Source organism: Antechinus flavipes, chromosome 3 (genome assembly GCF_016432865.1).
Source record: "Antechinus flavipes isolate AdamAnt ecotype Samford, QLD, Australia chromosome 3, AdamAnt_v2, whole genome shotgun sequence".
NCBI classification, from domain to species: Eukaryota; Metazoa; Chordata; class Mammalia; order Dasyuromorphia; family Dasyuridae; genus Antechinus; species Antechinus flavipes.
In genome coordinates this window covers 385,924,048-385,942,320 of record NC_067400.1, presented here as the reverse complement: position 1 = coordinate 385,942,320, position 18,273 = coordinate 385,924,048, and the positions used below count along the sequence as shown (strand labels likewise).

Below are 18,273 nucleotides of genomic sequence, written 5' to 3'. Positions count from 1 at the left end.
ACTGCCAGGCTTATTTTTTATAATAATGATTTTATAATCATAGCATTTAATTTCATTTGTCTGTTGCTATTGTTCTATTTTCAATTTGTTGTAGTCATATAGAATGTTATCCTGATTATTTCTTTGCTTCTCTGAATTTTTTATCTTCATTTCTTGCAATTCAGTTTTATTCCATAAAGTGTTTAGCTGTTTCTCAATATACATCTATTTTGTTTCTACTAAATATGATGCTATAAATATTTTGGGCATATATTGGATCTTTCTTTCTTTTCCTTGTTTGAGTATATATCATTAGTGGGATCTCTAGATCAAAGGATTTGGAGGTACAGCGTCTTTCATAATTTGTTTTATTACCACAAAGATTGCAAAACAAGTACATTTGGTTCCAATTTTCTAGATAAGTTTTGATAAAGAATTCTAAATACTTAGTCAAATGCACCTGTGAGGACAGGCATGAATGACATTATTCTTCTCTTATCTAACTGACTCTATAAAGGACTGAAAGCTAGACAATAAAACTTGAGAGCCTGCAAATAGTTTGCAGATATATTCATTTAAATTTTGATTGATATCTAGTTATTTATTTAGAAATTACAGATTTATTTCATTCAAGTTTTATATATCTCTAGAAGAATTTTTAGTTTCAAAATTTGGATGAAATATAAAAACATAAAAAAGAAACACACATATATGTACATTTATATATATATACATATATATGTGTATATATATATATATATATATATATATATATATATATATATACACATACACACACACACACACACACACACACATTTCATTTTTGTGTGGAGTATTCTGGGCAAAGATACTGGAACAGGTTGTCATTTTCTTCTCCAGTTCATTTTACAGATGAGGAAACTGAGGCAAGCAGGACTAAATGATCTGCGAAGGGTCACACAGCTAATGAGTGAGGCCAGATTTGAACTCAGAAAGATGAGCCTTCCTGACTCCAGGCCCAGACCTCTATCTACTACATTACTTTATAGCTTAAATTCTGAATTTTCTATTGACATTCTACTATTCTTTTAAGGTTAGGATAAAAAGTTTGCCTCCTCTGGGAAGGCAAATTTCCTGCTAACTTCAATACCTTTCATTTTTCCTTTCTCTGAACTGTTAAACACATTATTTTTCATTGTTTCACTTTTCAACTGGATCATGTGTATTGAGTTTCCTAAAATTCACTGTAGTTTTAAGCTATTAAGACTTATTTATTTATATTTAAGTTTTTAAAATTTAAAACTACACTAAGACTTTTGAGACACCCTTGTCCATCTTGAGATATCCCCAAGTCTCATCTGTGAGGCTACAGAAGTTTTAGTTTAGAAAACCTCTATGGTCTCTTCCAGTTCTAAATTTATGATCCAATGATTCTCCAGGAATCTAGACTGGGATCTAACTCGGAAATTGAGGGAAGAAAGGATTTTATTTTGTTCTCTGAGGCTTTCGCTGCCTTCTTTGGGTTTCTATAGGAATTTCAGGCCAGGAAAGGAGGAAGGGAGCAGATGAGAAAGACTTCACTGTATGTTCAGGCTTAATTGAAAAATTTGTGCTTGAAACCATTCTCAATATTTTACTGCCTGTGTATTTTCTAGTTTCATCCAAACCTACTTTTTGGTATATAGCTTGTGAAGGTTAATGATACAAATAAAACTCTCATATATGTAAAATATGATATATCTAAAAAACAGTGCTAGTAATAATAGAAAAAGGCTAAAATGAATTATGAGCTAAATGATTGGGAAATGGATAAACAAATTGTGGTATATGAATGTAATGGAATATTATTGTGCCATGAGAAATAGTGAGTCTGAACAATTTAGAGAAAAACTGGAAGATTTTTGTGAACTGATGAAAGCAAAGAAAATAGCATAAATTCGCATTGACTACAAAAACATGAATGAAAACACTAAAAACTATAGAATTCAGGTCATATAGAGGTTCTAGATGACTGAAAAAAAATACTTTCCCATGCTTTTTGTTAAGAACTGGCAAACTATGACTAGAATGTTACACTGTCAGTTGTAAGCACTACAATCAAATCTATAATGAACAATTCTAGCACTGAGATTAGCATAAAAAATGTGTCTGGGGTAAATTGTGAGAAAATCATTTTTAGTATACTTTTAAAAGCCAGAAAACTTGAACTACAGGTAATGGAGACTTTGGGACACCATGAAGAGGAGAAAGGCTCAGTTAGGAAAGAGCTGTGGCTATATGGAAGTGGAGTAATTATGTTCAGCAAGTTGATACATTCTATTTTTACTAATTATTATTGTTAATGAATGTCATTCATTTTTTATGAATATTGTTAATGAGGTACTAATCTTAGTTGTTTTTGCCTGCTCTAAATTCAGTGACCAGTGGCAAAGCTCTCCCCAGCCAATCCTAATTCTAGTTCTAGTTATATTAGGTAATTTTACTTAATTGGTAGTATGCATATGGATGTGTGTACAGTGTGGATTACTGGGGCATGATTCATATGTCAAAACAAGATGTATCAATTTCTAAAAAAAAAAATGCATTCTCATCAATGTTCTACCCTATTGGTGTTTTATTTGCAGTAAAATGGTGATCCTGAATACTTAATGGTTATATTAGAAGACTGAAAAGTCTGAAACACTCTACCATGTTAGAAAATTTTTGACTCTGGTTTCAGAAATAGAACGTCTGCTCTCCAAGGGTTACCCTAACTAAAATAGCTTCAGAGTGAGAAATGAGAGAGGTCAAAGTCTTGTAGACTATACAGAAATCCACACCTATATACTGTAAATATATTCTTCAAGAAGAGAGCTGGTCTGCAGAGAAGTGATACATGATAGGTACAAAATGAGGCATATATTTTCAGACATGGTCAATGTGTTGATTTATTTTGTTGTACTATTCTTATTTATTACAAGGTAGGTCATTATGAAGTGGGAGTGGGAGTGGGAAATGTAAATATATCTGTAATTGCATTAATCTGGATGTCCTATTCAAGAGCAATCAATTAATAAACATCTATTAATCATCTACAGTGCCAAGTACTGTGCTAAACTCTAGGGATAGAAAAATCAGTAAAAGATAATCTCTTCCCTCAAAGATTTTACAATCTAAGGGGGAGACAAAATATAAACAAATATATATGAAGCAAGCTAAATACAGAATAAATATGAAATATTTAAAAGAGAGAAAACACTTGAATTAAGAGAGATTGGGAAAAGATTCCAATAAAATATGGGATTTTAACTGGGGCTTAAAGAAAGTTGGAGGGAGGAGAGGGCTGGGTGATAAAGGCCTGCACTAGAGGGTGGCAGTGCTGGAGGAGAGAAGACAGCATATTTAAGAGATGTTGCAAAGGTGAAATCAAAAGGCTTTGTTTGGCAGCCGCTTGGATATTGGAGGGTGTGAGAGAGTGAGGAATCCAGGGTAACTTTTAGGTTGTGAGACTGAGGGACAGGAAGGGTGATGTTGCCTTCTCCAGTAAGAAGAAAAGTAGGACAGAAGGTTTAGGGGAAAAGATAATGAATTGTGTTTTGAACATAATTCATGTTATATTTTGAACATATTTAAAATATCTCTTGGATATCCAGTTCAAGATGTTGGAAAGGCAGGTGAAGATGTAAAATCTCACATTGGGAGATTTGGGAGAAACATTGTGGCTAGATAAGTAACTTTGAGAACCAGCAGTATACAGATGGTATAATGATAGTTAAAAAAAAGAAAGAAAAGAACATGGATAAAACATTTTTTTTAAAGAGGGAATGTAAGAGACAATACATCTTGGGCACTGAAAAACAACAACAAAATAAAATTATTATATCCTAATTGTCAGAAAATGATTGATTACTGATGTGAGAAATCATTCTGCAAATAACTATCTGTGTACAGACAACTGACTTATTAGATAAAAGATTAAAATTAGCACCAAATTAGGGGGAAAAATAAAAAGAAGTTATTTCATGTAGTTGAAGTAATTCTGATGTGAATTAAGCCATCTCATAAAGACAAAAAACAGGAAATGGTTAAAATGGACATTGATATAGACTACTACAATTTTCTGAGAGACTTTAACATATATAAATCAATTGCCATAAAATGGAGATCAAAAGAATGTAGGAACCACTTCATCTAGCAAGCATTTGATCTCTCTGCCAAAAGAGTAGATGTATCAGTCAAGGGCAACAATATGGTGAAACAATATAGCAAAAAGCAATGGAAAAGTACACCTCTACGTATTTTGTAGACACACTACAAATGAAAGATATGTTAAACTTAGAATTAAATAGGAAAAAGATTGTGGATTGGGTTGCCTTTAGGAAATTATTTTAGTGCTTTTAATAATCCCAAGAGTCTTCCTGAAATAGAGTATCATGTTGAAACAATAATAATCTTTTGATGATGACATTTGGCTCCAAGTCAGAATAAATTCCGCCATCTATAAAGAATTAAAGATGCAAGTCCCCCAAAAGATGATGAAGAAATACAAAGAAGCCAAAAGAAGTCTCAAGCATATCATCAATGAGTTGTATAAAAGATATTATTAAAGAAATGTTTTGACTATAAAGCAAAAGCATGGCATTGAGGGCTAGATGTAAGAGTAAGGAATACATGGATGGAATTAAAGTTCTCTCTTTGATCTATTTTAGAGGCATTGACAATCTACTCTTGAAGGAAGTATCTCTATAGTGTAAAGTCTTCCATAGTGATGTGGAAGATCACAGATCTGGGGGAAAAAACTATAGAAAGAAGTGAATTAGTTATGTAGTGAGAATGAAGGACAACTAAATGATGGAACCTGGTGTATCATTTGGTACACCACTGGTAGCCTGGTAAAGAGATCTAGAACTCTTCTCTCTTCCCTTCTTCCCACTCTCTAGTCCCAAAGTTGGATAGACCTCCAATGAAGGATTTTTCTAGAATATATGGGCAAGATTCACACAGAATAAGAAGGCATGGATGAGATGCAATATGAATTACAAATGAAACTGCAGATTTATTAAATATCAAAAATGGATAGTCTATTAAAAATGACAGGTACTGAAAGGAATGATCTCAGATGCACAACAGAGTATATTTGTATTGGATAATTCTGCCAGCCACACCCTTGTTATCTCAAGATTATCAGTCCTTTAGAGTGTACAGCATCCACAGAATTATTATATCTGATTGGGAAGCATTATGTTATTATGTAAATTTCTGTGCCAGACCAAAGGGTTTTTTGTTTTGTTTTGTTTTTGTATTCCAAGGTCTTTAAACTGTGCCTACAATGATACTGAAACAACAGGTCAATTGAATTAAAAAAAAAAAATCAAAGTGATTAAATGGGGATGGAGCACTTAATATGAATAATAAGTCTGCAGTCAGGAATATCTTAGGTCATATCTGTCCTCAGATATTATTAGCTTGTGATTTTGGGCAAGTCATTTAATTTCTCTTTGCCTCAATGTCCTCAACTGTAAAAGGAGGAATAATAATAGTACCTACCTCCCAGGTTGTTGTATGGATTGAATGAGGGAATATTTGTAAAGCAATTAGTATAGTGCCTGGCACAGGTAGGTGCAATAAATATGTTAGTATTGTTATTGCTGCTGTTCCACAAAATCAAGTAGTTAGTTGACTAACTTTATGTAGTGTTTCTCCTTTTTAACCATTTGTTGTGTCATTGTATAGAGATAGTTTAAGTGCCATAAGCCTTTTCATTTTATATTAGTATATCAAATCCTTTGAAGGCATGATGTTATCAAATTCTTAGCTAAATATTTGTGTTTCTTTTAAAAGCTTGATTTTTGTTATATCTGATTAAATATAAAGCAAGTAATTTAAATCTGAGAGAAAACTGCCAAATCATTTTGATGATCTTCCAACTATAAATAAACACATATCTAAGAATAATGAGGTAGCAAAAAAGTACTAACTTAGAAAATAAAATATACAAATAAAATTTTTGCCAAATAATTGCAATTTACCTCAATGACAGTCCATTGTTCTACAACAATAGCATCATTTCCTTTCCTGTTAGCATCTGGCACTCCAGAACCTTCTTCTTCATATATAAATAATCCTTCCAAAGATTTGGACAAATGATCTGTGGAGATAAAGGATATACTTATGAAGGGCTTTAAATATGTAATTTTTCATCATACTATCATCATCCTTAAATGAGTTTATAAAAGGCTGAAATGAAAAAACTCCAAATAAATGGTTAATAAGCACTTATTTTAGTTGACCCAATTATATCCTTTTCCTTTTCAGTTAAATTATAGTTATTTTTCTTTTCTTCAAAGGAGACAGACAATGAACATTAGAGTGCTCTAAAGTAATCTTCTGAAATTAGAAACAACAGGAAATACCTTTCAGCTTGAGAAAAGATTTTGGTTCATGTCACATACTTTGGTTACATATTATTTAAGCCAGTAAAAGAAACAACAATACTCTTCTCTCTTCCCCTTGCCCCCCACCTTTGAAATGATATAATGATGCAACAAATAATACTAAGACAAAATTAATTCAAAATACACAAACACAAAGACAAACATTTAATCCAATGAGCCTAATAAAAAACATTTACAATAACAACAGGAAGACTCTAAGCAGAAATCATTGTCAGGATTTCTCATGAGAAGGAAGTTATAAGGGAGTGTCCATCTGTCTTGTTTCTCAAATAGTCAGTCAATTGTAACCTACTGTCCTAAACTACATCTCCTTCATGGAAGTTCCATTGTTTCCCACTGGGCCTGCACTAGGGAAGGTCTTCATGGCCAAATGCTGGTTAAGCTTTTTCGTTTTTATAAAACAGTGTATATTTTAATGATTATATCAAAACTCCAGTTATTTATAATCTAAACATTAAGGACTTTAGAACTACCATTTCTAAATAAAGTATTTTAAAAATAATTATTAGTTTAAATTTTTTATAAATTGGCCAGAGATATGAGGAGTAGATCATTTTTCTTTGAAATGACTCCATCATAGCAGAATACCAAAATACATGTTTTTTGGAAAGAAAGTATCTACTCTTAGTTTAATTTGATCTCTTAAAATCACTGGTTTCCTAAATATAAGATATGTTACTTCCTTTAAGTATAATTTCTAGTATCACACCAAAGATTGCCAGAACAGTCAAATGTTTTTTGAATATGAGCTTAAGGTTTATCTAGAAAATCATTCCAAATATATATTTTGATGTTTATGCAGCTGTATGTAATCTGCTTCTAATTTTCCTTGACATTATATGATGTAACGATGAAGGCCTTGTGGCCTTCAACCTCAGGTTTTCAACACTTGGGTTTCTATTTTTGTTGGAAAGTAGTAATTTAACCTCAGTAGAAGATTTCTATCTCCTGTTTCAAAGAACAAGTTGAGAAAAACCTACATCAAGCTGACTCGATCCATTGTGGGATGGGAGCAGTCCAGGAACCTGTAGGGACTGCATTTTCATTGGTATCTTTTTTTAAATTTTTTAACAGAAATGTTAATAATTGAGTGGAATGGGGGCAGGGTAATATTAGGTCAAATCTTGTGAGGAGATTAAAATCTGAAGCTCTGCAAATACATATAATTATTGGGTATGTTGAAAGATGAATTGATTCTTCTTCTATAGTAAAATGGGAGGGTTTCTCAGTTTTTAGATATCTACATTTTGAATTTCTCTACTTTATGTAATGAATTCTTAAAAAAAATAGAAGTTTTCTTTTTAAATTTTTAATAATAGCTTTTAATTTTCAAAATACATGAAGAGACAGTTCTGCATTCACCCTTGCAAAACTCAAGTTTTTCTCCCTTTCTCCTCCCCCGACTCCTCTCCCTCCCCTAGACAAAAAGCAATCCAATATATATGACTTCTGACTCTACCATTCTACTGAAATTGATTTCTTCAAGGCCATAGTAGTTGCCATTCAAATGCTACAAAAAATGAACTTTGCTCAGTGTTTATCCCCTTTGACCTTTCCATAGCATTGATAGGGTTGACTATGTATTTTTTTTTCCTAAGTATTTTTTCCCATGACCTCTGTTATGCTGCCATCTTCTGGTTCTTCTACCTATACAAATGTTTCCTCTCTGTCTTCACCAGTTGGTCATGCTCCTCCTGCCCAAGTTTAAGGTGGCCCATAAGCTTTGCCTATGACCCCTCTTTTTTCATTTTCCTCTCCCTGAGTGATTTCATTAATTTCCAATGGTCCAATTATAGCTGATTTCCAAATCTATATGCCTAACCCTGGGCATCTCCATCCTGATGTATCAGCCACGGGTTATTTAAATGGTCTGAACGGAATGGTTTCTTCCATCTCTAATGATTCTAGGTCCCAAACTTCTAATTCTTCCAACCAGAATTTGTCTGTCTTCCCAATTGACCTACTTTTTCTAGGTCATCAAGTTCAGAACATTTAGAATCATATTTGATTCTTCCTTCTCTTTCCCTCACGGTCAGTTTATAAGTCCTACTGATTCTACCATCATAGTGCCTCTTGCATCTGTTCCTTTTCTTTACTTATGCTGTCATCGACCTACTTTGGGCCCTTATTTCCTCCTTTATCTGGATTATACTTTAGTAAACTCCAAATGGTTAGCCAAGCTGTAACCTTTGCCCTTTCTACTTTATCCCTCATATTTCAATGAATACATAATCTCATCAATTTGGCCAAATTTTTTAAAATAAGTTTTATTGACAGAACCCATGCCAGGGTAATTTTTTACAACATTATCCCTTGCATTCACTTCTGTTCCGATTTTTCCCCTCCCTCCCTCTGCTCTCTCCCCCAGATGGCAAGCAGTCCTTTACATGTTAAATAGGTTTCAGTATATCCTAGATACAAAATATGTGTGCAGAACGGAACAGTTTTCTTGTTGCACAGGGAGAATTGGATTCAGAAGGTAAAAATAACCCGGGAAGAAAAACAAAAATGCAAACAGTTTACATTCATTTCCCAGTGTTCTTTCTTTGGGTGTAGCTGCTTCTGTCCATCCTTGATCAATTGAAACTGACTTAGATCTCTTTGTCGAAGAGATCCACTTCCATCAGAATACATCCTCAAACAGTATCATTGTTGAGGTATATAATGATCTCCTGGTTCTGCTCATTTCACTTAGCATCAGTTCATGTAAGTCTCGCCAGTCCTCTCTGTATTCATCCTGCTGGTCATTCCTTACAGAACAATAATATTCCATAACATTCATATACCACAATTTACCCAACCATTCTCCAATTGACAGGCATCCATTCATTTTCCACTTTCTGGCCACTACAAAGAGGGCTGAATTTGGCCAAACTTTCAAGCGAAACAGATTATAATCCATCCATATCACTCTTAGAAATGTTTTATAAAAGAGCTATCACAGTGTGGGATAATGGACTGTATTTAGATTCAGTTTGAATCTAAATCTCTGGTACTTGTTAGCAGTATGACATTGGGACATTTCACTTAAATCTCTTTGTGTCTCAGTTTTCATCACTCTAAAATGAGGATCTCTAAAATCTTACATTCCCTTGGAGCTCAAATTACTCTGATCCTATGACTCCATGATCTGAAGGCCTTTTTCTAGGTTTTATAAGAGAGCTCTATAGATACCAGAGTAGTTAGTCAGGTCATCCATCCATCTTTTTTTCCTTCTTCCTTTCTGATTATACATTTCCTTTATGATATCTTGCACATCAACTTTGGTAATAAGTTTCAATTTATTTATGTAGGGTACTTACAATGTTGATTTTTTGGAGATGAGGGTCCTCCTTGATTTATAGTAGTATAATATCAAGGTTAAAAAGATGGATTTCTATATTAGGGAGTTGTTTGGGATTATAAATAGAATTGTTCAATCCACCACCTCTCTTCTTCATTATCAGTTTGGGGTGAAATGCTTATCTTCAGTCTATATGAAATATATTAACTTATGGCCTACTCATTGAGTTATTCTATCTAGGTACTTGTCACAGTTGGGATATAACTGTTCATCATAATTGCTGTGTCTTCTGTAATTATGAGGCTGATTTTTTTGGAGTGATCATGATGTTCACCAAAGAGACTCTATATTTTAAGACCTGAGGTAAACATTACAATGTCATCTGTAAACAAGAGCATTTAGACCCTCTCATCACTTATGGAAAATCCTTCTCTTATTTCAATTCTGCAAAGGATATTTTTCACAAAGAAATGTGCATGGGGCAGCTAAGTGTTGCAGAGTGGATAGAGCACCAGCCCTGAAGTCAGGAGGACCTGTGTTCTAATTTGGCCTGAGACACTTAATACTTCCTAGCTGTGTGACCCTGGGCAAGTCACTTAACCCCAATTGCCTCTGCAAAAAAAATGGAAAAAAAAGAAATGTGCCTTTAGTGAACATGCATCTTCCTGTTTTAGTCTTCATTTAATATTAATATTGAGATCAATGAACAAAGTTATTCCATAGTTTTATCTTTCAAGGAATCTTATATGAACACAATAAGTATGGGAGACTCTTTGCTAGAGGACTCCAAAAATTTCATTTGTCAAATGCTTTTCAAAAAATCAATAAAGAATAAATATAGCAGGATCTTATATTTGATATATCTTTCAATTAACTGTATGTTGATGAAGATGTTTTCTGCTATAGAAAATCACTTAGGAGAGCCTGCCTTTTCCTATTCTTATCAAGGACGCCTTCTATATGTATGTAAATCATCCTTATAAAGATTTTATAGCAATTATGAAATGAACATCCATCACTGAGCTGCCAAAATAATTTTTTAAATGTTCAAGTATGGTCATGCTATTTCATCATTGTTGAAAAACATTTGGTTTCCTATTGCCTAAGGCATAATAAACAAATTAATTAGCCTGTCACTTAAGGCCTTCCACAATCTGGTGCTAACCTACCTTTCCAGTCTCATTTCATATAATTTTGCTTTATATGTTCTACGTTCTACACAAATTAGACTACAATTTTTCATCTTCTCTTTCATATAATCCATTTGTGTATTACCTGTTTAATATTTCTCCTTCTTTAATGATAACTGAGATGCCACATTCTCTATTAAGCCTTCTTTAATTCCACCAAGATATAAGTGTTTTCTCCTCAGATTTTCTTATGGAATTTTGGATCACTTATGTGCTCATATCATATTTTATTTTGATTTAAATCTGTGGACATTTCTATTCCTCCCATAGATAGTAAACTCCTTAAGGGAGCAAAGGTCTAGAGGAAGTCTCCCAGCAGTCTGGTTGGATACTTTATGGAGGATTTATGGGAAGACATGTATAAGAGATGCAGTGGATAAATGAATTGTGATCTGACCATTGGCAAGGATAACAGTATTGATTAGAGCAGATCCCTTCAGAAGAATTGCAACATGACAGAATATCTGAGTCATTGAAGGCAGCATCCACAGGAATGAGGTTAGAGAGACAACAAAACAGGCAGCCTCTCATAGCATAGTGAAAGTTGGGAAATAGAAAAATAATTTCATGAAAAGTGTGTAAGAGACCCAATTATGACAGATCATCAAGGATAAATATATAATTTCACTGTATATACATATATACATTAAAACAATAAAGACAAATATACATATACCTATACACATATACATATGCATACACATACATACATTCATACATATAAAACCTTAAAGATTAAAAAAACCTTTAAGGATGAAAATGTTAGAAATTTACAAAATATGGCAAAAAAATCTATTAAGATTATTATCACAAACTATTTTCTCTATCTATGATAATGGAAATAGCCTATTTGAGAGGCTATATGAGGAAGCAGAAATCACCCTAATGAAGACAAAGACCAAAGAACCAAGTATACACAAACAAAGTTTGAGATGACATAGTTTTAAAGATAATCAGAACTTGATTCTTAAGATATCTGAGAAAAAAGAGGATACCAAATGCTAAGGGAAAAAATCAGGAATTTTTATTACTCTTTTTAAAAAATGAAATTCAGAAAATATCAATAGCTATCAACCCCTATGGGAAGCAATGATTTGGAGTCAAGAAGACCTGAGGTAGATACTTATTGTGTAATCCTGGGCTACTTAATCCTATTTGCCCCAGTTTCCTCACCTGTAAAATGAGCTGGAGAAGGACAGGGAAACCACTCTAATGTCTTTACCAAGAAAACCCTAAACGGGATCACAAAAAGTTGTACACAACTAAAATGACTATACAAACCAATCCTTGTGCCTATTTTCCTTTATGAGATCGTTCTATTTACATATTAGGATATTCTTAATAAGGTGTGAGAGAAAATAGCCAAGTTTTCCCAAATAGTACTCCATATCATACTAATTCATCTTAAATGAATGAATTGTAAAGGAGACACAAGATACTACTATGCCAGTAATTAAAAACAAAACAATCTAATACAGTGCCATGTTAAAGACTCACTCCCGATTTTTATTAATATCTTTTATATTTACATTGCCTACAATTTCTCTTGTATCCTTCTTTCTCTTTCTAAAAAATCATAACTTATATAATTGTTTTTTTTTTAAAGAGGAAGAATGAATGAAAAAGGCAAATTTATTAAAGTGCTTACTATGTGCCTACCACTAGGTTAAGTGCTGATTATAAAAGCAAAAAAAGCAAAAAAGGCTCTGTTCTCAAAGAATCGACCCTTTAATTGGGGGAGACAATACATAAAAGAAAGCTCAGAGGCCAGGCTGATGGAAAGGCCTAGAAACCCTAAGGGTACATCAGTGGAGGAGCATATGGCAAGGCCCAAGGATCACTACATCTCATCACTCAGATAACAATCTCAGGGGTCTTTAGGGCATAGACACAGAATAGATAGATAGTTAAGGACTGGAGAACTTTACGAAACAAGGGTCTGGCAAATGTAAAGCCTATGGTAGTCGTTCAACTCATCAAAAAGAATAGAGTTGGTGACTCCCATCTCATCCAACTTCCTGTGAATTGTAAAGCAATTAAAATGGGTGGTCTATGTTGGAGAAAAGGTGAAGGGGAAAGGTAAGAAGAATGAGGATATTTCCTTTTGGTGGCAGGTCTTCCCACTACCCAGCCACCCCAGACTGAATGTTTAAGAGAAACAGATTTAATCTTGGGAGACAATCCCTGGTTTTTGCTCTTATTATCATGTGAAATATCTGTTTCCATAGTGAGCTGACTTTTGTAACATTCATTAATTTAACTCTTTTACAATATTAGTATTGCTCATGAGTCCTGAGACAATTAGTAAGCAATATGAATGGATAGCTCACCCAAGTAGTTTTCAGACACAGAAATGCCAAATAATACTGAATTCAGTAACTGAGTTCAGCTGTGGTCCTTTAAAGTACTTTTCCAGATGTCCCAGACAGTTTTTCACAGTTTCCCTCTATATTGGGGCATCTGGATAATCTTTATACACTCTCAGTGAAGTCCCTAATGACACACCCAGTGGTCAAACTGCCAAAAGGCTAAAGCTAGTTAGGGACTCTGCTCTTGAAAAGCAGGCTATGTAAAATGTCTAATGAGACATTCCATAGCTGCTGAGAGTGATGATTTTCCCTTAAGCCCTGACTGTAAATAGCTTGGGAAGCTTTGAAACACAAAGGACCCACAGAGTTTCTTTAGTATTGCATCTGCTAAGGTTAATTTTGTTGTAATCAGAGAAGGACCCATCAAAAGTACTGTAGGATAGAGTTAGCATGGGGAATACTTTTCTTTCTCCTCCAGTAAAAAAATCACCACCAAAAATTAGGAGACTAATCAAGGGAGGCCCCAACTTGGACTCTGGAATTGTATGTGTAACTTTATGAAAGGTAAACAGTTGTCCAACTAGATGATCTGTGAATCGAAATATTGCAGCTACATGTCCTAAAAGGCCCTTAACAGAAAAATTCTTTTAAAGTTAGCAGTCCCCTGTTTGGAATATGCTATTTATATAATTCAGAGTCCCACTAATGGCTTCATACATGTATCTTGGTTATTAAGCAATATGACTTAATGAAATGTGAATTTTTGTCTCTTCTTCCAAAACATTTTAAAAGTAGAACTAGTGTAAAATATTTCTATTTAGATAAATCTGCAACTGTAACTCTGAAATGCAAATTGAGTTGCTCTTATTTCATTTACTTTTTCATTTATTCCTTTTTTACCTCTGAGAAAATGCTCTTATTCTGTTTTTAAAATCGCCTATTACAATAATAACTCATAATTGGGAGACTTTCTAATGATATCCTGTGAAACATAGCGAAATCATTATTATCCTCAATTTGTGATGAAAAAATTGAAACTTAGAGAAGATAAATTCAGTGCATTTGCTACTGTATGTCTCTAGCCACATTTCTAATCTCTCCACTATCTTGGTCTCTTCTCACTCACTTGAACAAATTTTTTTTTGTTTTTTGCTGAGGCAATTGGAGTTAAATGACTTGCCCAGGGTCACACAGCTAGCAAGTGTTAAGTGTCTGAAGTCAAATTTGAACTCAGGTCATCCTGACTTCAGGGCTGGTACTCTTTCCACTGTGCCACTAGCTGCCCCTCACCTGACCAATTTTTACCTTTTTCACAGTTTCTCTAAAAAAAGATCATTTAGGGAGTTTTGAGATGATGAGAGATTAAGAAAAAGGAAGGAAAGGAGCTTAAAAGGTCTCACCTTGTACTATATTTTCATCACTAATACTTACTTATAAAATCCAATTTATAGAAAAGGTTAAACATCAACCATAATATGATATAACTTATCTCCAAACTCAAGATATTTTACACTTGGAAATTAACTACTGCATATGGTGATAGATGCAAGATAACAGATATTTATAAAGACAATCTGGCCTAGAATCATTCCTTAGATTGGAAGTATAAAGAGAGACTAGAGGAGGAAAACAAACTAAGCCTCTAAATTAAAAATGCTCAATTCAAAGCACGAAGAATCATGATAATAACAGTTTTATTTAACCTAATTATCTTCAGATCAATAGCTTTCATTTTCCTACAAAACCAGCCATTATTCTTGACTGAACTGTTGTGAAGACTCTTCAGCAGAGATATTGTAAACTTTATTTTTGTTGGTCATATTGATCTGTTTATTTCAAAAAAGGAATGATCAAAAGGCAAGTATTTATTAGAAATGCTCCCCTATATAGCAGGTATCCATTTTGCTGCCTATGGCATTGAAGGAATTGCTGGATTAAATCTGCATATCTCTGTGGCATTGGTTATATAATTATTTTAGAAACCACAAACTTCATCTATTTAGCATTTATTAAGTACTTGTTATACATAAGGCACTGTGATGGGATTACAAAGACCAAAATAAAATCTAACAGTTCCTGTTCTCAAGTAGGAAAGGGTAATGGAAGCACAATTCTTGACACAGTTGCAAAATCTTTTGATATCACAAGATCTCTTTTTGAAATAAGACTTACCTTTAGAAGTTTCCCAGGATACAAAAGAATCGATTAAGGACAATCCTTGTTTATAATAAAATGTAGTCAGCTCTAGCCAGTCAGCATCCAGTGTGCTAATTACAGATCCTTTTTTTGTGACTTTCATTGATAGAATGCCTTCCTGATAGGTCCAGCATGTTGATTCATCATCAAAAACATTGAAGACTGTATATAATTTACTATCTAAGGATGAATATCCAGGAGAGAAAAAAAAAAAACAACTTTATCTTTTAGGGAAATCTTTCAAAAACAATTTAAATAAAAAGCAAACAACTTTGATAATGGCAGCTAAGTAGCACAATGTTTTGCTCTGGACTTGGAGTCAGAAAGACCAGAGTTCAAATTTGACTTCAGACATTTACTAGCTATAGGTAAATCACTTAACCCATGCTTGCATGGAAAAGGAAATAGCAAACTATTCCAATATCTTTGCCAAGAAAACCCCCATGGACAGTTGCCTCTTGGGGTCACGAAGATTTAGACATGACTGAACAACTTGGAATAAATGACTTTTGAAAGTTTTCAATTAAATCAGCAATGTCTTGGACTAATATTGAAAGAAAAAAGAAAATATTGATTTTATAGTTATCAGAAGCAGGTATTGATGACGTTTGAAAACCAACATAGGATTCAGTGAGATAGGGGAAGGAAGGATGACACACTCTCTTGGTACATGCATATCGGGGCGACTCTATTTGGTTATATAAACTGGGGAAAAAGAAAGCTGGAAGAGGGAGATAACAGCATGAGGTAAGCAGAGTGAGAAGAGTGATGTATACAGTGTAGTTGTTTATCCACCATGACATCAGGGAGGGGATACCTTGACATACAAGTGAAATGGATCTAAACCAGGGAGTTGGGCAAGGTGACCTGCTTCACTTTCCCCCCCAGAACCATCTGGGTCCAGTGGCCAGATATAGATCAAGATGATTGGAGATGGCCCTGGAGGCATTGGGGAGACCTTGGCCTTTTTAAGCTAAAGTCTTCAACAGTGACTGAAAAAAACACAGATATGTAGTTGATGGAGAACAAAGTTCAGGAAAGAGCTCCATGGATTTTTGGTTGATAGAAGGACTAAGCTAGACAGTCAATTTAAGGATACTGAAGGTGAGATTGTGCTTCCATCAATAAAGATATACAGCAAATTTTTCTCACTGACTCAGAAATTTTATGAACAGGTGTTGTCTTCAATTACCAGTACTAGCAATATAATAGGATTCAATAAAATCAGCTTCAGACCACTACACAATTGCTAATATATGTATATTCAGTATCATCCATTTTGGGGAAGACTAACCATCCTTGGTCACTGGAAACAAAGCACAAAATCACCTATACTGCAAGTAATGGCATGTGCTTGGATCCCATCTGTTTGCTTATATCATGTCTCTGTGTAGTAGGCACTATGGAGCTGATGGTATTTCCCCACAGAGGATACCCAGGACACTGCTTCAAGGAGAATCATGATGACTTTTAAGGGAAGTTCCTTGGAGACATAGCATGGATATTGAGTTAATTGGTTAAATCTGGCTAAACCACACTGAGAAGAGGCTGTCTTTGGAGGAATTCAATAAAGCCTTGCAGTTTCCATAATTTCCTCTTTGCTTCTGTTGTGCTTTTGTATCTGGGGAAACAAGATGATTCTTTTGCTCTTATAGTACAGTGGCAAGAGCATGATGTAAGGGAAAGAGCTATAGTGCCTTCCCCACCTATCCCCATGGCCATAAAATGGGGCTTCTTTGGACTATTTGTTCAGTTTTTTCTCTTATAGATGCAAGGAGTGGAATCTTTGATCTCAGCCAGAAGAATAAATTACAGGAATATGATAGTTATAATCCAGGCTGGGTGTTGTAGTTGGTCTAGTTTCAGAGGATTGAGGAGAGATCTTTGGGCCTGACAGGGACCCTAGTCCGGCGAAAGAAATTATCTGGACTGATGTAATTTGGTGATCAATTGGTTGTAAACTTGGTAGAATCAAGGAACTGAGTTAAATTTTTATCTTAATTCTACCCTGCTTCTACTCACTGACATGGTATGTATGTATGTGTGTATGTTTTGGGGGATTTTTATTGGAGGGAATTTTGCCCTGAAGAGTTCAGAGAAATGTTTGTTCTTGCTATATCTTTTTAATCTCTTTTTGTAAATGCCATTTGAGATTAAGTAGTTAAATGGAACTGGAATCCCAGTCTTTGGGAAGAACTCACACTGGAGAGTTGAATCATTAGCAATTGAAAGAAAATTGCTCCTCACACCCTTAGGGTACACTTGAATCCTGATGTAGCAACCTGGCTCAGAAGGGGAAGAGTCCCAAGCACACCTAATAGATTTAAATCCTTTTATATGCCTCTGAAGTCTTGATTTTTACACTATCTGTTTGTTCATATAGTATCTAGAGCCATAGTCATGTTTTAGTTAATGATCACATAGGCCAGTAAATCTCAGAGAGGTGAAAATTATCTATCAAGTGGGAGAGTTTTTGTCTAAAATTTTCATATCCTGTTTGTAAGTAAAATCTTAAAACCAGAAACAGCTTTTTCATAATCTTTTTGATGCACATTTACAGGCTGCGTCTTAGAAGTTGGTAAATGGTGGCCAAAGAAGAAATGACTAAATGCTAACAATTCTCTTTAACTGAGTGCCTTGTTGGAATAAAGTCATATTGTAGCAGATTCTCTGAAAAATAGTTTCACTTTAACCACTTATTCTACTCTCGGAAAGGCAAAACAAGTTGGCTTTACACTACCCTTGAAATCTGTGTGCAAAGGTATATATGATGCTTGTTGTCCATTACTATCATAGACAGCCTCCAAAGACAGCCTCCAAATTATGCTATAAAGGTTAGGTTTCTAGGCTAGTTCAAAAGATTATAGTACTGAGATTATAATATAACCAAATGAGTATTA

The 18,273-nt window shown here is 34.2% G+C and overlaps 1 protein-coding gene across 1 annotated transcript in view; it reads right to left on the bottom strand.

Moving 5' to 3' along the window:
• RFTN2 (raftlin family member 2) overlaps window positions 1-18,273 on the bottom strand; it is a 73,409-nt gene that overhangs the window by 29,138 nt on the left and 25,998 nt on the right. The window contains exons 5-6 of the mRNA XM_051985930.1: window positions 15,350-15,553; window positions 5,970-6,088 (exon numbers count right to left, since the gene is read on the bottom strand). Coding sequence (XP_051841890.1) covers window positions 5,970-6,088; window positions 15,350-15,553 — 323 coding nt within the window. The remainder of the gene's footprint in view (window positions 1-5,969; window positions 6,089-15,349; window positions 15,554-18,273) is intronic.